The 24,621-nt window shown below is 44.4% G+C and overlaps 1 protein-coding gene across 1 annotated transcript; it reads left to right on the top strand.

The window, feature by feature from the left end:
* The first annotated feature begins 11,268 nt into the window (after window positions 1-11,268).
* Window positions 11,269-23,671, top strand: LOC112812493 (tubulin alpha-3 chain-like). Its single transcript, XM_025857282.2, has 5 exons — window positions 11,269-11,379; window positions 19,405-19,627; window positions 20,507-20,655; window positions 20,975-21,655; window positions 23,375-23,671. Exons 2-5 carry the CDS (start codon window positions 19,507-19,509, stop codon window positions 23,669-23,671), a joined length of 1,248 nt encoding a protein of 415 aa, XP_025713067.1. The 5' UTR covers window positions 11,269-11,379; window positions 19,405-19,506.
* The last annotated feature ends 950 nt before the right edge of the window (window positions 23,672-24,621 follow it).

The following is a 24,621-nucleotide window of genomic DNA, read 5'->3' as shown; positions in this document are numbered from 1 at the left end:
CGAATTTGGCTCCCTGCTCCGCGGGGAACCTGTTTCTCCCTTTCCCCCTGCCTGCCCCTCCCCCTGCTTGTGCTCTCTTTCTTTCTGTCAAATAAATAAAATCTAAAAACTAATAAAATAAAATAATCTTTAAAAAAAGAGAACAAAGTTGGAGTACTCACACTTCTTTTTTTTTAATTTTTTATTGTTATGTTAATCACCATATATTACATAATTAGTTTTTGGTGCAGTGTTCCATGATTCATTGTTTGTTCATAACACCCAGTGCTCCATGCAGAACGTGCCCTCCTCAATACCCATCACCAGGCTAACCCATCCCCCCACCCCCCTACCCTCTAGAACCCTCAGTTTGTTTTTCAGAGTCCATCATCTCTCATGGTTCGTCTTCCCCTCTGACATACTCCCCTTTTCTTCCTCTCCTGTTATCTTCTTCTTTTTCTTTTTTCTTAAAATATGTTGCGTTATTTGTTTCAGAAGTACAGATCTGTGATTCAACAGTCTTGCACAATTCACAGCGCTCACCGTAGCACATACCCTCCCCAATGTCTATCACCCAGCCACCCCATCCCTCCCACCCCCAACCACTCCAGTAACACTCAGTTTGTTTCCTGAGATTAAGAATTCCTCATATCAGTGAGGTCATGTGATACATGTCTTTCTCTGATTGACTTATTTCACTCAGCATAACACCCTCCAGTTCCATCCACGTCGTTGCAAATGGCAAGATCTCATTCCTTTTGATGCCTGCATAATATTCCATTGTGTATATATACCACATCTTCTTTATCCATTCATCTGTCGATGGGCATCTTGGCTCTTTCCACAGTTTGGCTATTGTGGACATTGCTGCTATAAACATTGGGGTACACGTACCCCTTCGGGTCCCTACATTTGTATCTTTGGGGTAAATACCCAGTAGTGCAATTGCTGGATCGAACGGTAGCTCTAATTTCAACTGTTTGAGGAACCTCCATACTGTTTTCCAGAGTGGTTGCACCAGCTTGCATTCCCACCAACAGGGAGTACTCACACTTCTTGATTTCTAAACCGACTACAAAGCTACAGTATTCTATACAGTGTATTACAGAAAAAAGGATAGACCTATGAATCGATGGAATAGGATTGAGAATCCAGAAACACGACTAATTAATTTTTAAAAATTTCTGTCCAATTTAAATCTATGGCAAATTGGTTTTTAAAAAATAGACTTTATTTTTTAGAGCAGTTTTAGGTTCATAACAAAATTGAGCAGATGGTGGAGTTCCCATACACCCCATATCATCACACATGTACAACCCACCCCCTCAACAATCCATACCCCCTACAGAGTGGTACGTGTGTTATAATCGGTGAGCCTACATTGACACACCATTATCACTCAGGGTCCATAGTCTACATTAGGGTTCACCCTTGATGTCCTACATTCTATGGGTTTTGACAAATGTATAATGTGTATCCACCATTATTGTATCATACACAATTGTTTCACTGTCCTAAAACTCCTCTGTGCTTTGCTTATTCCCCCTTTGCTCCACGCTAACCCCTGGCAACCACTGATTGTTTCTGTCTCCATGGTTTTGCTTTTTCCAGAATGTCATGTAGTTGGAATCTTATGGTATTCAGCCTTTTTAGATTATTAGTTTTTTCATTTAGTACTATGCATTTAAGATTCCTCCATATCTTTTCATGGTTTGATAACTCATTTCTTTTCACAGCTGAGTAATATTACATTATCTGGGTGAACCATAGTTTATTTATCCGTGCATGTACTGAAGGACATCTTGGTTGCTTCCCAGTTTTGGCAATTATGAATTAAGCTACTATAAATATCCATGACCAAGTTTTGGTGTGGACATAAGCTGTCAACTCATTTGGGTAAATATGGGCATATCTTGGAGATATTGCAGGTTGATGCCACTGAATAAAGCAAATAGTGCAATAAAGCAAGTCAAATGAAATTTTTGGTTTCCCAGTGCATATAAACGTTATGTTAAGTTATATTAAGTGTGTAGCAGCAACAATGTACATACCTTAATGAAAAGGTACTAGGGGTGCCTGGGTGGCTCAGTTGGTTAAGCGTCTGCCTTTGGCTCAGGTCATGATCCCAGGGTCCTGGGATTGAGCCCCACACTGGGCTCCTTGTTTGGTGGGGAGTCTGCTTCTCCCTCTGCCTGCTGTTCCCCCTGCTTGTGCTCTCTCTCTCTGTCAGTTAAACAAATAAAATCTTTTTAAAAAATGAAAAAAAGAAAAAGTACTTTATTACTAAAAAATGCTAAATATCATATGAACTTTCAGTGAGTCAATCTTTTTGCTGGAGGAGAGGGTCTTGCCTTGATGTTGATGGCTGCTGACTGATCAGGGTGGTGGTTGCTGAAGGTTGGGGTGGCTGTGGCAGTTTCTTAAAATAAGACATGAAGTTTGCCACATCGATAGACTCTTCCTTCCACAATTTATCTGTAATGTGCAATGCTGTTTGATAGCATTTTATCCCCACTAGAACTTCTTTCATAATTGGAGTCAATCCTCTCAAACCCTGCCACTGTTTTATCAACTAAGTTAATGATATATTCTAAATCTTTGGTTCTTATTTCAACAATTTCTTTTTTTTAAGATTTTATTTATTTATTTGAGAGAGAGAGAAAGTTGGGGGGGGAGCAGAGGGAGAGGGACAAGCAAACTCCAAACTGAGCTCAGAGCCCAACATGGTGTTCAATCCCATGACCCAGAGATCATGACCCCAGCCAAAACTGAGTCAGCCAGCCAACCAACTGAGCTACCCAGGCGCCCTGTCATTTCAAGAATTTTCACAACATCTTCACCAGGAGTAGATTCCATCTCAAGAAACCACTTTCTTTGCTTATCCGTAAGTAGCAACTCCTCATCCATTCAAGTTCTATCATGAAATTGTAGCAATTTAGTCATGTCTTCAGGCTCCATTTCTAATTCTAGTTCTGTTGCTATTTCTACCACATCTACAATTACTTCCTCCACTGAAGTCTCGGACCCCTCAATGTTGTGCATGAAGGTTGGAATGTACTTCTTCTAAACTACTGTTGATACTGACCTCTTCCCATGAATCAGAAATGTTCTTTTTTTTTTTAATTTTATTTATTTATTTGAGAGAGAGAGAGAGAGAGAGAGAGAATGAGAGATAGAGAGCACGAGAGGGAAGAGGGTCAGAGGGAGAAGCAGACTCCCCACTGAGCAGGGAGCCCGATGCGGGACTCGATCCCGGGACTCCAGGATCATGACCTGAGCCGAAGGCAGTCGCTTAACCAACTGAGCCACCCAGGCGCCCCAGAAATGTTCTTAATGATATCTTGGATGGTGGATCCTTTCCACAAGGTTTTCCATTTACTTTGCCTAGGTCCATCAAAAGACTCACCATCTATGGCAGTTATAGCCTTATGAAATGTATTTCTTTTTTTAAGATTTTATTTATTTATTTGAGAGAGAGCATGAGCAGGGAGAGAGGCAGAGGGAGAGGGAGAGGGACAAGCAGACTCCCCGCTGAGCGGGGAGCCCAATGCAGGGCTTGATCCCAGGACGCTGAGATCATGACCTGAGCCAAAGTCAGATGCTTAACCAACTGAGCCACCCAGGCTCCCTTATGAAATGTATTTCTTAAATAATAAGACTTGAAAATTGAAATGACTCCTTGATCCATGGGTTGCAGAATGGATGTTGTCTTAGCAGGCATGAAATCAACATTAATCTCATTGTACATCTCCATCAGAGCTGTTGGGTAACCAGGTGCATTGTCAATGAGCAGTAATATTTTGAAAGGAATTCTTTTTTTCTGAGCAGGAGGTCTCAACTGTAAGCTTAAAGTATTCAGTATACCACGTTGTAAACAGCTGTGCTGTTATCCAGGCTTTGTTGTTGCATTTATAGAGCACAGGTAGAACAGATTTAGCATAATTCTTTTTTTTAAGATTTATTTATTTATTTGAGAGGGATGGGGGGGCAGAGGGAGAGAATCTTCAAGAAGACCCCCCACTGAGTGCAGAACCCGATGTGGGGCCCGATCTCACAACTTGTGAGACCATGACCTGAACCGAAACCAAGAGTCAGATGCTTAACTGACTAAGCCACCCAAGTGCTCCATTTTCTTTCTTTCTTTCTTTCTTTCTTTCTTTCTTTCTTTCTTTCTTTCTTTCTTTCTTTCTTTCTTTCTTTCTTTCTTTCTTTCTTTCTTCTTTCTTTCCTTTCTTTCCTCTCTTTCCTTCCTTCCTTCCTTCCTTTTAATGTAATTCTTAAGGGCCGTAGGATTTCTGAAATAGTAAATGAGCAATGGCTTCCATTTAAAGTCACCAACTGCGGGACGCCTGGGTGGCTCAGTTGGTTAGGTGTCTGCCTTCAGCTCAGGTCATGATCCCAGGGTCCTGGGATTGAGTCCCACATCGGGCTCCCTGCTCAGCAGGAGGCCTGCTTCTCCCTCTGTCTGCCGCTCCCCCTGCTTGTGCTCTCACTCTCTCTCTCTGGCAAATAAATAAATAAAATCTTTAAAAAAAAATAAAGTCACCAGCTGCATTAGCCCCTAATAAGAGAGTCAGCCTGTCCTTTGAAGCTTTGAAGCCAGGCATTGACTTCACCTCTCTAGCTATGAAAGTCCTAGAGGTCATCTTTTTCCAAAAAAAGCTGCTCCTTGTTGTTTAGTGTAGCCACCTTCATGAATTATCTTAGGTAATCTTCTAGAAAACTTGCTGCAGCTTCTCCTTGCACTTTAAATTATGGAGCTGACTTCTTTCCTTAAACTGCATGAAGCAACCTCTGTTGGCTTTAAACTTTTCTTCTGCAACTTCCTCACCTCTCACAGCCTTCATGGAATTGAAGAGAGTTAGGGGATTGCTCCGGATTAGGCTTTGGCTTAAGGGAATGTTGTCGCTGGTTAGATTTTCTATCCAGACCACTAAAACTTTCTCTAGATCAGCAATAAAGCTGTGTCTTTTCATTTCTCTATCATTCGTGTGTTCACTGGAGTAGCACTTTTTTAAAAAGATTTTATTTATTTATTTGAGAGAGAAAGAGCACGCACACTCGCAAGAGCATGAGAGGGGGAAGGGCAGAAGGAGAGGGATAAGCAGACTCCCGGCTGAGTGGGGAGCCCAATGCATGGCTGAATCCCAGGACCCTGGGATCATGACCTGATCTGAAGGCAGACACTTAACTGAGCCACCCAGGTGCCCCTGGAGTAGTACTTTCAACTTTCTTCAAGACCTTTTCTTTCGCATTCTCAGCTTGGCTAACTGTATGGTGCAAGAGACTAGGTTTTGGCCTATCTTGGCCTTGGGCATGCCTTGCTTACTAAGCTTACTCATTCCTTCCTTTTGATTTAAAGTGAGATACATGACTCTTCCTTTCACTTGAACACTTAGAGGCCATTGCAGGGTTTTAATTGGCCTAATTTCAATATTGTTGTGTCTTACGGAATAGGGAGGCCTGATGAGAGCGAGAGAGATAAGGAAACAGCCAGTTGGTGGAACAATCAGAACACACACATTTATTGATTAAGTTTGCCATTTTATATGGCCATGGTTTGTGGCACCCCATAACAATTACAATAGTAACATCAAAGATCACTGATCACAAATCACCATAACAGATGCAATAATTAAAAAGTTTGAAGTGGGGCGCCTGGGTGGCTCAGTCATTAGGCGTTTGCCTTCGGCTCAGGTCATGATCCCAGGGTCCTGGGATCAAGTCCCGCGTTGGGCTCCCTGCTCCTTGGGAGCCTGCTTCTCCCTCTGCCTCTCTCTCTCTCTCTGTCTGTCTTTCATGAATAAATAAATAAAATCTTTAAAAAAAATAAAAAATAAAAAGTTTGAAGTGTTACGAGAATTGCCAAAATGTGACAAAAGACACAAAGTTAGTAAATACTGTTGGAAAAATGGCACTGATAGACTTGCTCAATGAAGGGTGGCAATGCTCAATGCAATTTATAAGATTTATAAAAAAACTCAATAAAATGAAGCACAATAAAACAAGATATGCCTGTACCAAGGAGTGTGATTCTTGAATCATATGGTAAGAATATGCTTAATCTCTTTTAAGAAGTTGCCAAGCTGGGACAAACACCATGAGAATTCCGCAGCCCACACAAAATCATGAAATAACTTGAAGCAAAGTTGAACCTTTCTGAACTGGAATGGGGTTTGAATGAAACTAGCAGTGAAAACTTGGTATGTGTACTGCCGGCCCTCCCTCACAGAGGTCAGCTCTGTGACCCTGGGTGTGGCCAGAGCCCCAGGCATCTTAGCTTCACAGAGCAGGGACGGACAGACTCAGGCTGCGGTTCCTGCTGTCACCATGGTGCAGCCCTGTGATGCCGTCGGCAGGTGGATGACCGGGATGCACCTGTCTGCCGCCACACCGTCCTGTGAACTCTCGTCGGCAGGAGCTGGGGATGGGCCTCAGGAGCAATGTGCTGCATCAGGCTGCCTTGTATGCCAGAGGCTTCCCCGAAGATGCCGTGCAATTCACTCCCCACGTGTTTTTTGGCTGAATTGGTCAAAGAAGCCTGAGTGTCCTGTTTACCAGCTAAAAGTTGCTGCAGCTGTTTGCAGGGACTTGGCCTTCTAGTTTTGTAATTAAACATTTTATGGATTTTTAAGATTTGTGACATTCAACTAATTTTCACATTTTTTGCAAAGTGAGGGTTTGATATGTTATTTTAGATTTGTATAATTCAAACTGATGTAAAATGCAATCATGCTATGTTAGGGAGGAGAAAGGAAACAGAAGGGGAAACCAGTGTAAGATGATAGCAAGTATTACAGCTTGGAGTTCCCTTCAAGCATGGCTGCTAATAAAAAGTGCCCTGAGACTTGCAAAAAAAGAAGAAAAAGAAGAAGAAGAAGAAGAAGAAGCAGCTGCCAAGCTGTAACATTTTGCATTCCCACCAGCAATGAATGAGAGTTCCTATTGCTCAGTATCCTCAGCAACATTTGGTAATGTCAGTATTTTGATTTTTGCCATTTTAATAGGTGTATAGTGGTATGTCATTGTTGTTTTAATCTGCAATTCCCTAATGACATATGATGTTGAGCTTCTTTTCATATGCTTATTTGTCATTTGTATATCTTCTTTGGTAGGTGTCCGTTCAGGTCTTTTGCCCATTTTTAGTTGGGTTGTTGGTTTTCTTATTGTTGAGTTTAAGAGTTCTTTGTATATTTTGGATAACAGTCCTTTATCAGATATGTCTTTTGCAAATATTTTCTCCTAGTCTATGGCTTGTCTTCTCATTCTTTTGATGGCTAATTGATTTTTGACAATCATTGCAAGCCAATTCAATGTGGGAAAAGAATAGTCTTTTCAACAAAACTGTGCTAGGACAACTGGTTATTCACATGCAAATGAATGAAGTTGGACCCTTACCTCACACCACACACATAAATTAACTCAAAATGGACCGAAGATCTAAATGTAAAAGCTGAAATTATAAAACTCTATTGTGACTTTGTTAAACTACATTTTTAAAAAAAGATTATTTATTTGAGAGGGAGAGAGAGACAGTGGGTGCACGAGCGTGGGGCAGGGAGAGGGGCAGAAGAAAGGGAGAGAGAAACTTAAGCAGACTCTGTGCTGAGTGCAAAGCCGGACACTTAACTGGCTGCATCACCGAGGCACCCCTTAACATTTGTTAAATAGAGCCCTGGAGGCACTGGATGGTGAGCCTAGGTTCGAGAAGATCATAAAAAATTGAAATAGAGAAGTTTATTACTCATAGGTCCTAGAGGGAGTACACAGCATACCTTGAAGGGCCACACCAGGAGGTTAAGGCAGGGTGCAGGCAGAGAGCTCGGCAGAACCCAGGGTACAGGTCTTTATTAAGGTCTATAGGTGGAGTCCTTTGAGGTTCCCAGGCTAAGGCTGGATTGGTCAATCAGGTTTTGGCAAACTTTGCAGAGGTCTTATCTAAAGAGTGCACAAAGGGAAGGCCCTGGGTGATGCCCAGAGAATGCTTATCACAAGGACAATTAAGAGAGTCATATCAGGAACTTACATTTACTTGTGACTCTGTGGGCTGTTATCTAGAGCATATACTCTTGGGAGGGATCAGTATCAGTTTAAGGCCCCTGCAGGCTCCTTAGCCACACAAAATAGTTGCTGAGGCAGCAACATTATGGACTAGTTTAGATAAACTCTCAACAAACTCTTAGAAGAAAACATAGGAGTACATCTTCATGACCATAGGTTAGGCAATGATTTTTAAAAAATACAACACAAAAAATTCAAGCAACCTAAGAAAAGTATAGATAAACTGGACTTCATTGAAATTTAAAACTTTTGTGCTTCAGAGGACACCATCAAGAAAGCGAAAAGGCGGGCGCCTGGGTGGCTCAGTTGGTTAAGCGACTGCCTTTGGCTCAGGTCATGATCCTGGAGTCCCGGGATCGAGTCCCGCATCGGGCTCCCTGCTGAGCAGGGAGTCTGCTTCTCCCTCTGACCCTCTTCCCTCTCATGCTCTCTATCTCTCAAAAAAATAAATAAAAATCTTTAAAAAAAAAAAAAAGAAAGCGAAAAGGCAATAATCCACAGAATGGGAGAAAATATTTGCAAATCATATATATGATAAGGGGGTTGTATCCAGAATATATAAAGAACTCCTACAACCCAACAATAAAAAGATAAGTAGCCTAACTTGGGGGGAGAGGGCCACTTGGGTGGCTCAGTTAAGCATCTGCCTTCTGCTCAGTCATGATCCCAGGGTCCTGGGATCAAGCCCGTGTGCTGCCTGCTCAGCAAGAAGTCTGCTTCTCCCTCTCCTTCGAAGTCTCCCCCCCACCGCTTGTGCTCTCTCTCTCACTCACTCTCTCATTCAAATAAATAAATAAAATCTTTTTTTAAAATGTTTTATTTATTTATTTGACAGAGAGAGAGAGTGCAAGCCATGGGGAATGGCAGGCAGAGGGAGAGGGAGAAGCAGGCTCCCTGCTGAGCAAGGAGCCTGATGTGGGACTTGATCCCAGGACCCTGGGATCATGACCTGAGCAGAAGGCTGATGCCTAACTGACTGAGCCACCCAGGACCCCCTAAATAAAATCTTAAAAAAAAAAAAAGCATGGGAGGAGGAGTAAAAAAATGGGTAAAGGATCAGTAATGGAACAGATAGATGGTAGATATACTTGTGGTGAACATGGCATAATATACAAACTTGTCAAATCACTCAGTTGTACACCTGAAACTAATGTAACATTGTATGTCAACCCTACTCAAATAATAAAAAAAAATATATATATATAAATATAGATGGGTAAAGGATCTAGGTAGGCATTCCCCCAAAGAAAATATACAAACATCCAATAAGCACATGGAAAGATTCTTGTCATCATTAGCCATTAGTGAAAATAAATAAATACATCTTTAAAAAATATGTATAAAACATAGAAATATTTACTGAGAGTTAAGTCCGGGAAAAGTTAGTGACCTCCACCCTAACCACCTTATGAATAATAGGTGCTTGCTACCCTGCTCTCTATCTCCTGTTGTTTTGTGACCCTAGACAGAAGACTTGTCCTTCCTCACCCCACACCCTGACCCTGCCACCACTCAATTGCACCTCTGCACTTCTGGAATCTGCAAGTAGTAATAAATAAATAAATAAATATATTTATTTTTAAGTAGGCTCCCTGCCCAATGTGGGGCTCAAACTCACCACCCTGAGATCACGAGTTACATGCTCCACTGACTGAGCTAGCCACGCACCCCCACATATTCTTATGTCAATACACTTTTCTCAACACACTAATTCTTCTTACCTCCAGACCACACTCTATCTGAAATCTGCCAAAGCAAGGGAGGAGTGTGGAGCCAGAAAATTGTTCCTACTGAATGCATGGTGGATGTGTTGCTCAAACCCAGACCATTTGAACTGCCCCTGTGAACATTACCTCATACTTCAATTGACGTAGAAGTGGTAGGTAGAGCAGGAAATCTGCATCTTGCATCTGTGTTTTTGAAATTTTTTACATTATATTTATAAATTATTATAATGGAATTTGTTTATATTATTATATATATTTTGTATTTATTTATTATATTCTCAATATGAGAATATTTATTATATTCTTTATTGAGTTATATTCTCAATACTGCCAATATTCTCAATTGGTCCTGCCTTCTATATGAAAATTTTAGTTCATTCAGGTAGTACTTAGAAGAGCCAAGAGAAGGGGCTCTTTTCTTCTGTAGGGTAAACATAGACTCTCCCATGGACCAGCAGCAGGAATGGGTTAGTGAATGCAGGTCATCAAACTCCCTTCCAGGAACCTTGCAAATTCTGTGTTTCCTTTAACCAAGGTGTGTGAGTGGGCGGGTGGGTAATTCTTTGGCTTTCTGCAATGTGGGGTCTCCTGCCCCGATCCTCACCCTGCGGCCGTATGCACTCCCTAACCGGCCAATCCAATTTGCATCTGTGGCTGGTTTCCAACCCACCCAGTAAAACCAAACTCCTTGGTCTGGCCACGGTCATGCCGGCCCCACCCAGAACCTTCAATGTCAACTTCTTCTCCACAGTCTATGTGCTCCTGGATGAATCTTGCACCTCTCAGACCTCCCTGTCCGCAGGCCCGCTCTGCCCACGCCACCTATGCCTCTTTGCTGCTTGGAAAACTCGCAATACTTATCTTTGAGACCTAGGTAAATCCTGTCTCCTAGAAGGCAGAACTAACATTTCCTGCTTTCCTAGAGCTCCCCAGCCACTTCCAGCAGAGAACCTGTCACGTGGTCCACATCCTATCTTCTTGCAGAAGTCCTGTTACATCTGGCCCTGAGAGACCCAGGACTTTAAAATTCTTACCAGCCCAGGATACTAACATCAGAACCAGTAAAAGGCTACTAACGAAATAACCCTTAAATGTATCTGCTCAAGCTTAAGACTGCAAAACCCTTTCACCGTTAATAGCCCTTGTCACTTCCAATACACCTGTACAAGTAAAAACTAAAAATGTAGGAAGACTACACTTTACAGACGAACATATGGGGCTCGGGCGGGGTAAGCTATGGTAGCATGGCCTCACCCCTAATCAGGGGCGCCCCACGGCAACCCCTTCACAGTCCCTAAGCGGGCATTAGTCCCACAGCTTCCTGCCAACGTTCCAAGAGACGCTCAGCCACTGCATTCCCGCCACCAGGTCGCCACTTCCCGCCCAAAGTGATGACCAATCAAAGACGAGTTCGCCGGTCAAGAAAATAGCCAATCACGATTTAGGTCCCGACCTGGGACCCGCCCCCTGAAGCGGTCAGAGCCAATGGCATTCGTGAGAGCAGCAAGCCAATCAGGACGCGGGACGCGGCGTGGCGGGCAGGCAGTTGGGCGCGTGGCGTTGCGCTGAGAGGAGGTGAAATCCGGCGTGCGACCGGGAGGCGACCACCGTGGTATGACGGGAGGTCTCGGGGGGTGGTGGAGCCATGGGGGGCAGACCCAGGTGGCAGTGGGGGGCGCGAGGGTGTCCCTGACTCCGCAGCTCCGGGATGCTTGTGCCACCCAGGAGTGTGCGGGGCAGGGGTTGGCGCCCGCTGCCCTCGCCCTTCCAGACTCTTCCTTACCTAAGCAACACCAGGTGCTGCACTCGAATTCTCTCCGACTTCTCTTACTCTGTGGGGTCACGAGGGCGCTTATATATAGATAGGCAATATTTACAGCGTCTTGAATTAAGAATGGTAGAAAACGCATATATATGCAGAAAAATCTTGCTTCCTTCATTCGATAAGGTGTGTGTGAATTTATTTATTTATTTATTTATCTATTTATTTATTTATTTATTTATTTATTTATTTATTTGGGTTGGTTTATACTTAGAGGTTTCTTAGCGCTAAACCAAACAGTAGATATGCTTATAGTCCCCTTTCTTGCACCAAAAGTAGCACACACGGGGGGCCTGGGTGGCTCAGTCGGTTAAGCAACTGCCTTCAGCTCAGGTCATGATCCCAGGGTCCTGGGATCGAGCCCCGCATCGGGCTCCCTGCTTGGCGGGAAGCCTGCTTCTCCCTCTCCGACTCCCCCTGCTTGTGTTCCCTTTCTCACTGTCTCTCTCTGTCAATTAAATAAATAAATAAAATCTTAAAAAACAAAAACAAAAGTAGCACACAGTATACACTCTTGCACCTTGTTTTTGCATTGTATGAAAAATCCAGCACCCTCCATATCCGCAAAGATCTGCATTGTTGTTTACCACTGCCTAGTATTCTAGTGTATGGCTGTAGATTATTCAACCTTTTCGGGGTCGCTGGATACTTGGATTTTTTTCCAGTCTTTTGTACATGAAGCTGCAATGAGTAATCTGTGCGTGTGCCCTTTGTTACTGGTGTAGGTGTATATGCGATGCCAGGAGTGGATGGCTGTGATTTTGTAGATATTGTCAGATTCCCTTTTATTGGCAACATACGATAATTCCTGTCTTCCCACAGCAGGCTAGGCTTCTGCCTTTAAGTCATGCATTTTTATATCCTCAGCTCATAGATCTACTACATAGTTGGTTGAATTAACACATTAATAGTTTAAACATCAGTTGAACCTAGCCAACACCTCTGTCATTGTGCATTTCTAAACAAGCAGTGCCCAAGAGGACAGCCTTCAGTGGAGAGCAACCAGAACAATCTTCTGACAGGACTGCACATGGTCCAGTTCAAGTTTCACTTGTTCCCACTTAACTGAGGCTGAGAGCTCATCCTGTTTCCTCTGCTGATTACTGTGGTAGCTTCCAAACTTTAAATGTGTGTGTGTGTGTGTGTGTGTGTAGAGATATATATACACAAACTATATAATAATTCACTATATAATAATTCGTACTAACCTCTGCATTCTCCCTTTGTAAAAGTTGGTTTTGAGGCTTCTCTTATTGGTCATTGCACAGCATGAAATCAAGCTGCTCAAATAAATCACTTGTAGAGGTGAGTTATTCCAAGTATAAAGGAAAGGTATCTTCTGTTACCATACAGGTAAAAGGAAGCTTCAAGATTAGAGGATATTTGTGCATTTCATCATTTTTAGGAGCTGTTATTTTTAGCAAAGTTTTCATCTTAAGAAAAAAAACACCATGCTTTTTAAAAAATATTTTATTTATTTATTTGACAGAGAAAGACACAGGGAGAGAGGGAACACAAGCAGGGGGAGTGGGAGAGGGAGAAGCAGGCTTCCCGCTGAGCAGGGAGCCCGATGCGGGGCTCGATCCCAGGACCCTGGGATCATGACCTGAGCCAAAGGCAGACGCTTAACCACTGAGCCACCCAGGCGCCCCAAAACACCATGATTTATCCTTTTGGAAGAGTTGTTCCACCATTGCTGCTTGATATGATAGGTTCTTCTCAAGTTGAAATGCCTAAATTTTGATTTTTAAAGTTCATAGTGCTTAGTTGAACAAACTAAATTAGGAAACTTCTGGGGAGGGGGAGGTGGTGACAAGTTGGTGTGAATATATGTTGGCCATTCTAGGTACTTTGTCTTTGTTAGAGGGGTTTGTGTCTGAGGATGAATTTATTTATTTTTATTTTTATTTTTTAAAGATTTTATTTATTTATTTGACAGAGAGAGACAGCGAGAGCAGGAACACAAGCAGGGGGAGTGGGAGAGGGAGAAGCAGGCTTCCCGCAGAGCAGGGAGCCCGATGCGGGGCTTGATCCCAGGACCCTGGGATCATGACCTGAACCGAAGGCAGACGCTTAACGACTGAGCCACCCAGGCGCCCTGAGGATGAATTTAAAGTGAATCCCAGCAGCAGAAATTTTGCTTAAAATCCAACTTTGTGCATCCCTAAGCCTTATCATAAAGTTGAGTACCTTCTGGAGAATTTGTCCCTGCCTCTAAAGGTAATTTTTTTTGTGGGGGGGCGCTCAGTATTGCAGTCTGGTTGAATCAGAATTAGACTATCAGCTGTGATTTAGTCCCTTGTCTTTCACTTACTAAAAACAAGACCAGAAGCCGAATTTTGGGGCTTCAGACCTTCAGTCCTAAAAGCTAGGAGATTACAGCATGGGGTTAGGAAATTAGAAACAACTTGAAGTAGTTTGAGATTTCTTTTTCTTTTCTTTTTTTTTTTTTTTTGAGATTTTATTTATTTATTTGACAGAGAGAGAGAGGGAGAGTACAAGCAGGGGGAGTGGCAGGGAGAGGGAAAAGCAGGCTCCTGCTGAGCAGAGAGCCCAACTTGGAGGCCGGCCGATCCCAGGACCCCGGGATCATGACCTGAGCTGAAGGTAGACGCTTAACCGACTGAGCCATCCAGGTGCCCCTAGTTTGAGATTTCTGAACTGTAATATGATCATAATTAGATAATGGGAAAATAATACCCATGGTTAAAATGGTCTGGGCTTGTTGTCAGGAGTGCTGGAGGTCGAGGCAGCTGAGGGTCTTGGCCTTGTTGTTCAGGGCTGTGGTGATGGTGGCAGGAGCAGGGCTGCTCAGGGCTCTGGGATCCACTTTTCCCTCCCACTACGGATCAAACTCTTACTTGAATAATTTGGAATTCATTTTGGTGGAGAATATGGTCTGCTTGGCAAATGTTCCCTGTGCATATGAGAAGAATGTCTATTCTGCTGTGTGGGGTGGAGTATTTTCTAATGTAATTTAGGTCAGTGTGGTTGATAGTGTTGTCCAGGTCTTCAGTGCCCTGACTGATTTCCATCTAGTTGATTCAGTTATTGAGAGAATGTTGAAGTCTGTTGTCCAGGTCTTCTGTGCCCTGACTGATTTCCATCTGGTTGACTCAATTATTGAGAGAATGTTGAAGTTGTTGATTGTAGATTGTCTATCTCACCTTTCAGTTCTGTTTTTCTTTGTATATTTTGAACTTCTTAGCTGTGACTTTAATGATACATAACCATTACGGATTGTTATGGCTTCCTGTTGAATTGGTCCCTTTACCATTATGAAATGACCCCACTTCCTTAGTAAAATACTTTGCTTTGAAAGCAACAGTGTTGGTCCTGGCCTGCTCTATCCCACACTGTCCCCTACCAGGCTGAGTACCCTCTTCCACCTGGCCTTCCTGTGAGCCGTGTGCTGTCAGCCAGGTGTGACCCAGGCAGCCCCCTCACCAAGGACAATGCCTGGAACTTAGACATTCTGTATTCCCGCCCACTGTGGTGCTCTTGGAGAAGTGAGACACAAGTGGCGGAGTGGGAGGCTCCAGGCTCACCACCTTGTCCCTATGTGCCCAAGTGACGTCACTGCCCTGCCGTGTGCTGGTGCACTCCTCCCAGCCCTTCTGCCCTGCCTCATCCAGGGTGGTGTTTCCTCTAAACCGGCTTGGAGGAACACCTGATGGGCCCATCCCATCCATTCCAACTCCCTTCTGCTAGACCAAGGTCAGTCTGTATGCTAATAGCAAGCCAGTGTCAGCAGAAAAGAAAATGAAATCAAAACCATACTGTTCATCTAGCCACTCTAGCTTGCCTTTGGTTTAGCCTTAGCATGGTATATCATTTTCTATCCTTTACTTTTGAACCTATCTCTGGGCTTCTTGTAGTTAGCTTATAGTTAGGTCTTGCTTTTTCTCTGACAATCTGCCTGTTAATTAGATATTTTCATTTAATTTGTAATGATGTTTAATGTGATTATTGGTATGGTTGGGTTTAAATCTACCAGGTTGCTATTTGTTTTCTGTTTATCTCCTGTTTGTTCCCTCTTTCCTCTTTTGGATTATTTTTTAAAAAATTTTTTATTGTTATGTTAATCACCATATATTACATCATTTGTTTTGGTGTAGTGTTCCATGATTCATTGTTTGTTCATAACACCCAGTGCTCCATGCAGAATGTGCCCTCTTTAATACCCATCACCAGGCTAACCCATCCCCCTACCCTCCTCCCCTCTAGAAACCTCAGTTTGTTTTTCAGAGTCCATCATCTCTCCTGGTTCGTCTCCCCCTCTGACTTACTCCCCTTCATTCTTCCTCTCCTGCTATCTTCTTCTTTTTCTTTTTTCTTAAAATATGTTGCGTTATTTGTTTCAGAAGTACAGATCTGTGATTCAACAGTCTTGCACAATTCACAGCGCTCACCGTAGCACATACCCTCCCCAATGTCTATCACCCAGCCACCCCATCCCTCCCACCCCCCACCACTCTAGCAACCCTCAGTTTGTTCCTGAGATTAAGAATTCCTCATATCAGTGAGGTCATATGATACATGTCTTTCTCTGATTGACTTATTTCACTAAGCATAACACCCTCCAGTTCCATCCACGTCATTGCAAATGGCAAGATCTCATTCCTTTTGATGGCTGCATAATATTCCATTGTGTATATATACTCTTTTGGATTATTTTTATGATTCCTTTTTATCTTTTTTTATTAGTTTTGTGGCTGTACCACTTTGTTTTATTTTTTTGTGGTTACTCTGGGGATTATAGAACACATCTTCAGTTAGTCACAGTCTGCTCTCAGGTGATATTATATCATGTCCCAGCAGTATACTTCCATTTCTCCTTCTTGGCCTCTGTGCTACTATTGGTTGTGTGTTAATTTTATACAAGCTATAAATCCCACAGTAAATCATTGTTTTTGCTTTAACCTTCAATTATATTTTAAAAATACAATAAAAAGTCTTTTATGTTTGCCCACATGTTTAGCTGTTTTGGTATTCTTCATTGCTTTGTGTAGTTCCAATTTTCCATCTAGTGTTTTCCTTCTGTCTGGTGTAATTCTCTTAGCATTTCTTGTAGTAGTGATCTGCTGATTATTAATTCCCTCAGTTTTTGAATGTCTGACAAAGTCTTTATTTTGCCTCCTTTTTTTAGTTTTATTGAGCTATCACTGTCATGAAGTAAAAATAAATTGTATAATTTGACAAGGTTTAACATTTATGTATTTTTAATTCAATCAAATCGATTGTGTTATAATTATTTACCAGTTAGTATTTCTGTAAAGTTTTTAATTTAGAAAACTGCCAATTACATGATTAAACTTCTGAATGCAGTAAAATCTAGACAGAATTAGAACAGGTCTTTCAGGGGTGCCTGGGTGACTCAATCGTTAAGCTGCTGCCTTCTGCTCAGGTCATGATCCCAGGGTCCTGGGATAGAATCCCACATTGGGCTCCCTGCTCAGCAGGAGGCCTGCTTCTCTCTCTCCCACTCCCCCTGCTTGTGTTCCCTCTCTCGCTGTGTCTCTCTCTGTCAAATAAATAAAATCTTAAAAAAAAAAAAAAAACAGGTCTTTTAAAACACTGATCTTTTAGCAGTACAGAGGCTCTCCCTTGGTTAGTTTTTTTTTTTTTTAAGGTTTCACATTCACTAACATATTGATAATTCATGAAACCATCACCTCAATAAAGCTAATAGAACTCCTGTTACCCCCAAAATTTCCTCCTACCCCTTTGAAAATACTCCCTCTTGCCACTCCTGCCCCACTAATAACCTTCTTAAGTGTATTCTCTAGAATTTTATAATATGGGATTATTGAGTTTATTTTTTGTTGTTTGAATTCATTCATATACTATAATTGCTTTGAGATTCATCCATGTTGCTGAGTATCAACTTTTTTGTGGTAAAGTACACATGGTACCAAATTTACCATTTTAACCATTTAAGTATAATTCAGTCACATTAAGTACAGTCATATGTTCCATAAATATCACCGCTTCTATTCTAGAACTTTTCTGTCATCCTCATATTTTTTTTAAAGATTTTATTTATTTGACAGAGAGAGACACAGTGAGAGAGGGAACACAAGCAGGGGGAGTGGGAGAGGGAGAGCAGGCTTCCAGCTCAACAGGGAGCCCGATGTGGGGCTTGATCCCAGGACCCTGGGATCATGACCTGAGCGGAAGTCAGATGCTTAACAACTGAGCCATCCAGGCGCCCCTCCCTCACATCTTCTCTGTAATATATAATAGGCTGTTAATTCCATCCAGTGTGTTTTTTGCATTTCAGGCATTCTTTTTTTTTTTTAAAGGTTTTATTTCTTTAATTGACGAGAGAGAGAGACAGTGAGAGAGGGAACACAAGCAGGGGGAGTGGGAGAGGGAGATGCAGGCTTCCCGCCGAGCAGGGAGCCCGATGCGGGGCTCGATCCCAGGACCCTGAGATCATGACCTGAGCTGAAGGCAGACTAACGACTGAGCCACCCAGGCGCCCCCAGGCATTCTTTTATCATAATTAGTTTGATATAGGTCTTTCTTATATCTCTCCTCATTTTCTCTTCTACCTTCCTGAGATATGGATACATAATACTATTTTAATGTCCTCGTCTACTAGTTCTGTCATCAACTAGTTCAGTTAGTTTGTACTGATTACTTTTTCTTTTCATATGGTCATATATTCTGTGTGTGTGTGTTTATACCTGTTAAGTTTAGATTGACATTATGAATTTTATTTTTTATTTTTTTTCTTTAAAGATTTTATTTATTTATTCGACAGTGAGAGAGACGGCGAAAGAGGGAACACAAGCAGGGGGAGTGGGAGAGGGAGAAGCAGGCTCCCCGCCAAGCAGGGAGCCCGATGTGGGGCACAGTCCCAGGACCCTGGGATCATGAACTGAGCCGACGCTCAACGACTGAGCCACCCAGGTGCCCCGACATTATGAATTTTAAATTGTTGGGTGCTAGGGTTTGTTTTTTGTTTTGGGGTGTTTTTTTTGGTATTGCCTTAACTATTTTTAGGCTTTCTTCTGGGATGCTGTTAAATACCTGGAAATAATTTGATCCTGTTGAGGCTCGTTTTTAAGCTTTAGGTGAGTTCCAAACAGCCTTTAGTGTAGGTCTCATTTGGCCCCACTACTGAGGACTCCCTTCAGTGCTTTGTGAGTTAGGAGGCCTTTCCTTCATGACTGATGTGAGGTCAGGAGTCCTTCACACATGGGTGCTGAGTGCTTCTCCACTGTAGACTCAAGTGGGACTCTGCTGATGTCCACGGGGTTCTTTCTTTGCAACTCTCTCCCCTCCACTATTAGTACCATAGTTTCTATATGCTTTGGCCTCCCTGAACACTGAATTCTCTCTCAACTCGGGGAGGTCCCTGGGCTTTGGGTCCCTGCCCACCCCATGCAGCCTGGAAACTTCCCAGCAGTCTTCTGGGACAATGCTAAGGCTTACATTGTTTGAATCACTGTCTTGTGCTGCCTGTTTTCCAATGACTATAAACTGTTATTTTATATATTTTGTCTGATTTTTGCTAAGCCATTGTTTTGTAAATTTTTAACATTACTTACTAATGGCTTGGAAGACTAATTTATAGTGATTCTATTACTATTCATAGTTTAAGTGTATATACATCCATGTTGGATAGATAAGTGTTCAGATATAAAATTATCATGGAAGCTCATGGGATGTAATGTCTGAGGAGATCTTAAGACAACAAAATATTTTACAAATATTAACTTATGATTTTGGGTCTCATTTGCATGCCACATAATGCTGATTGCATTGAAAACAAGGAGGTCTCAATGTTTATGTTCTGGTTCCCAGCGCGAGTGCATCTCTATCCACGTGGGGCAGGCAGGTGTCCAGATCGGCAATGCCTGCTGGGAACTGTACTGCCTTGAACATGGAATTCAGCCTGATGGTCAGATGCCAAGTGACAAAACCATCGGCGGTGGGGATGACTCGTTCAACACGTTCTTCAGCGAGACTGGGGCTGGCAAGCATGTGCCCAGAGCGGTATTTGTGGACCTGGAACCCACCGTGGTCGGTAGGTACTGGGGCACTTGGGTGGCTTTCCTGGGACAGTGGGAGGGCCTCCCTGTGCTCCCTTGACTCCTTCCACAGAAAGGATGGGATGTGCAAGTATACGCCTGTGGCTGTGTTAGGTGAGAAACTACAGGGTTAGTGCTTCAAGTGTCCTTGGCACCGAGGCTCCTAATTTAGGAGAACCTAATGTACAGAAAAGAGGGACTGGTAACAGATTCACTCGTGGCCGCCTCAGACCCAGGCAGGTGGTTGCGTGGACCCCACCTTCAGGGTGCCGGGTCTCGGGTCCCTCCTTAACGCTGCACACATGGAGATGCTGGTGCACAAGAGTCATGACCTGCGTCTTAGACACGGAAGGTAAGTAGAGAACATTCCTTGGGATCCTCCAGCTGAGAAGCCTGAGGTGGTGGCCGGGGAGAGCTGCAAAGAGAGGGCACCGTTCAGGGGCCACCCAGGAGAAGACAGAACGTCAGCCTGAAGCGTGTGAACCGCAGGCCACCTAGGATGCCCTGACGGGACTGCCTGGCAGAGGTCATGCTGACCTGGTGACTGTCTAGTATGTCAGGGCTTTTTAGTCACACTCCTTGTGTGTAGCTACAGATGGGAAGAAATAATCGTGTGTGTGCAGGTGTGAGCTCTTTCCCTTCTTTGGGGACCAGTCAGATTGGACTTTGTACCTCCAGTGGACTTCCCCTGCTAGATCCACAGACCGCAGTTGTGGTCTGCACGTCACACAGAGACGTTTCCTGTGAGACACCGATGCTGCCGACCCCCAAGGCACGGCCTGTGCGTGGTAGATGCAGAGGGTCCCCGAATCCCTCCCTCTCGGTGAGTTAACAACAGGCCTTAAAGACCCGCGGCCCACGCGTCCTCTTTGTAGATGAAGTGCGCACGGGGACCTACAGGCAGCTCTTCCACCCAGAGCAGCTGATCACCGGGAAGGAGGACGCAGCCAATAATTACGCCAGAGGCCATTATACCATCGGCAAGGAGATCGTCGACCTGGTCCTGGACCGGATCCGGAAACTGGTAAGGGGGCGCCGAGAGGGCTTCCTGTGGACGCTGCCCTGGACGGGAAGGTGGCGGGGATGGGGACCGGGAGGTCACTTTGGCCAAACCCCAGGCCGGAATCTTGAGTCCACGTCTTCCTTCACGGGTGGCTTCAGTGCATCCATCGTCCACCCATCTTCACGTCTGCCTTGCTTTGCTTCTGAGTGTCACGCGTGTGCGCTGCGGCCGATTCGAACGCGTAGCGTCCTGCAGAGGAAAAGAGGAGTGACCGTGGCTCGTTGGAGGTCGGCGGTGTGGCTTCTGCAGGCACTGACCCACGGTCTGTGCTTGCTTTCAGGCGGATCTGTGCACGGGGCTGCAGGGCTTCCTCATCTTCCACAGTTTCGGGGGCGGCACCGGCTCTGGCTTCGCGTCTCTGCTCATGGAGCGGCTGTCGGTGGACTACGGCAAGAAGTCCAAGCTGGAATTTGCCATTTACCCAGCCCCCCAGGTGTCCACGGCCGTGGTGGAGCCCTACAACTCCATCCTGACCACCCACACGACCCTGGAGCATTCCGACTGTGCCTTCATGGTGGACAACGAAGCCATCTACGACATATGTCGGCGCAACCTGGATATCGAGCGGCCCACGTACACCAACCTCAATCGTCTGATCGGGCAGATCGTGTCCTCCATCACGGCCTCCCTGCGATTCGATGGGGCCCTGAACGTGGACTTGACGGAATTCCAGACCAACCTGGTCCCGTACCCCCGCATCCACTTTCCCCTGGCCACGTACGCCCCGGTCATCTCTGCCGAGAAGGCCTACCACGAGCAGCTGTCCGTGGCCGAGATCACCAATGCCTGCTTCGAGCCGGCCAACCAGATGGTCAAGTGTGACCCTCGGCACGGCAAGTACATGGCCTGCTGCATGTTGTACAGGGGGGACGTGGTCCCAAAAGATGTCAACGCGGCCATCGCCACCATCAAGACCAAGCGCACCATCCAGTTTGTGGATTGGTGCCCGACTGGATTCAAGGTAGGACTGGGTAATGTGGTGTGGTTTTACCTGTCAGCAGCAGCAGCCCAAGCACAGAATGCCCTTTGTGGAGAATACCCCCGTTCCTTGGCAGCCAGCCCCTTGGTTATAAATTAGTGAGCCAGAGTGATAATTTATTCATTGGTGCCTTTTGAACTTCCTTCCTGAGGAATCACACTATATATCTGTGGTGAGAATTTTTTTTTAACAGAACAGGAAATTTTTGGAACGATTTTTGTTCCTTCTTTTGGGTGGTGAATGAGTGTGGGGAAATGTAGTTTGGATTTAGAAATGTAGACATTTTCAAAGCATTTTAACAATTTATGTGGATATTTGAAATTGGGGCATTATTATAAACATTGTTGTCACGAAAACCCACTTTATTCCACAGACATTTAGAAATTAAACCCAATTTAAATGTCCCATGCAGTGTTTGATTTCAAGAAAAACTTTCATGAATTTTTTTGGAAAAAAATGGCAACATATTTATTTCTCATTTGGTAAGCTCAACAATTTTGGCCTGAGTTTGCCTCCAACGTAGTTTATACCAACCTTCCATTCGATACAGTATAGGAAACTTGCTGTCGCTTTGCAGCTTTGTCCAGTACTTGAATACTCAACTCTGTCAGTGCTTTCCATCTGGGAAAATGGGCTTCTCTCTGCCTTGCTTTTCATGCCATCTCTGTGGGCTCAGAACTCACCGCTTCTGGTCGGCCCGCTGCACTGGGTCCTTTCACCCAAAGTAGAGCACTTTCTACTCTGGGTTCAGGGGTCAGCACGGTTGGCAGACCAGCCACCTACCTAGTTTTGTAAATAAAATGTTATGTGAACACAGCCACACCTGTTAATTGGCGTGTCATCGTGGCTGCTTTTGTGCGACAAAGAGAGCATTAGTAATTGTGACCGAGACCGTGTGGCCTGCCCAGCCTCGGATATGTGCTGTCTTGCCCTTTATAGACAATGTTTGCTGAGCCCGGTTCTAATTGACCCTATGTATTGCTGCCCAAATCTCGGGTCACATTGTCCCCTGATTTGGAAACTATTCTAGAATGCCTCCCCTTTGGTCCCAGCCCCGGAACATCACCCCTTTCTTCTACTTAGCACACACGTAGGCCGTCTCCCGTTGCGGCAGTAGCAACCGTCTTCGGACCTCTGACAGCACTCCTGTCATCCTGTGATGCACACACGGGCTCACTTGATGGGAGACGGGGGTATGATCTCCCCTCGTGATAAAACCATAGTGCTCTGACTCGAGTGGAAGCGGTTTCAGCTACAGAAATGAATCCCCATCTATGGAAGCCTATGGAGAAAATAATATCTGAAGAATAGAAAGTAGTATCCCTTTCTTCCTTCCTTTTTTTCTTTCTTTCTCTTTCTTTTTTTTTCTCTTTCTTCTTTTTCTGTTTTTAGGATTAACTTTAAGTGCCATTTATTCCGGTAATATCCCTTTTTAGAAGAAACAGTCCTGTTACCTGAGCACCTCACATGGCTCAGGTGCTGGGACACAGCCCTTCCGGCAGCTTGGGCCCGAGCCAGGCTGGCCGGCTCCAGGGCTTCTTTTTCCCCATTGTCCTTGTCTAGAAACCAGCAGCCTGCTCACCTGACACCTCGCCTGGCATGAAGAAGGCGCCTGCATGTCTTCCGTTTCCATGAAAGCATCCTCCATTTCTGGGTTTGACTGAAGCTTCACAGACTTTTTTTCTTCCCGTTCTCTGGCAGGTGGGCATCAACTACCAGCCCCCCACCGTCGTCCCCGGGGGTGACTTGGCCAAGGTGCAGCGGGCTGTGTGCATGCTGAGCAACACTACCGCCATTGCCGAGGCCTGGGCCCGCCTGGACCATAAGTTTGACCTCATGTACGCAAAGAGGGCCTTTGTGCACTGGTACGTGGGGGAAGGCATGGAGGAAGGGGAGTTCTCTGAGGCCCGGGAGGACCTGGCAGCTCTGGAGAAAGATTATGAAGAGGTGGGTGTGGATTCCATGGAAGCAGAGGCCGAAGAAGGGGAAGAATACTGAATGGGAGCGGGGCTGGCAGGGGTTCCTCTCCCCCCCACCCCCTCACCCCCTCTTGCCACCTTGCAGCACATCTTGTTTCCAGTTGTTTACAATTAAAGTTTCTCCATGAAGCCTCTGTCTATTGTGATGCACAGTGGGACACAGGTCTTTGCCGGCAGGGAGGGGGTAGGACCCCAAGGCCTGCTGGGCCACATGGAAGGCTGTCCTGGGCTGTAGTGTAGGAGTTTGGTGCAGCACTACTTATATCTTAAGGAGCCACTGTTGATGTGACATGACCTGGGGGAAACAGTGTTTCCAAATCAAGGTTTCAAGGCACAAAGATTTCCCTAGATTCTAGGAAACCTAGTTAGATTTTCAGTTGTGTTTGTCATTTTTCAGGCTTCTCTGTTAATGGCACATGGTAAGAGTTTGGAACGAAGTTTGAACAGCTGAGGTCCGTGGAATGGGGCTGTTGACAAAGTCCCTAACACTGTGGGCCACATGTGTAGGGTGAGGACATTTTTAGGGGGGAAAGATCTTACTGTATTTTGCACGGCATTCACAACCCACAGGGTGAGCTCTAGGTTACAACAGTTCATCTTTGACTTCACTGTGCACGTACCCTGTATGACAGCATCCCCCCTCCACACTCAGGCCCTTACAGCTGAGCACCCTAGGAACAGTCTCGGCAAAAGCACTGCAACTTTCCCTTCAGCAAAACACGTTGATGTCCATTTATAAAAGATCTAGGAATACAGTTGACCCTCGAACAAAAGGAGTTTCAATGGTGCAGGGTCAACTGTATGGATTTTTTACAGTATGGTAGTGTAAATGTATTTTCCTTTCTTTAGCATCTTATGGTAAGAAATACAGTATGTAATACATATATGAAGTATGTATTAATTGGCTTTATATTATCGGTAAGGCTTCCTGTTAACAATAGGCTACTAGTAGGTAAGCTTTGAGGATTC

The sequence above is a fragment of the Callorhinus ursinus genome, unplaced genomic scaffold, assembly GCF_003265705.2.
Source record: "Callorhinus ursinus isolate GAN/ISIS: 27379988/994484 unplaced genomic scaffold, GSC_fseal_2.0 scaffold110, whole genome shotgun sequence".
In the NCBI taxonomy this organism is placed as follows: Eukaryota; Metazoa; Chordata; class Mammalia; order Carnivora; family Otariidae; genus Callorhinus; species Callorhinus ursinus.
Note: the sequence above shows the minus strand (reverse complement) of the source record. Positions and strands in the feature narration are given on the sequence as shown.

Coding starts and splice junctions, on each gene's coding strand:
- LOC112812493 (XM_025857282.2), top strand. CDS start 19,507: ATGCCAAGTGACAAAACCATCGGCGGTGGGGATGACTCGTTCAACACG. Junction 20,656..20,974: donor TGGACCGGATCCGGAAACTG/GTAAGGGGGCGC, acceptor GCTTGCTTTCAG/GCGGATCTGTGCACGGGGCT. Junction 21,656..23,374: donor GGTGCCCGACTGGATTCAAG/GTAGGACTGGGT, acceptor GTTCTCTGGCAG/GTGGGCATCAACTACCAGCC.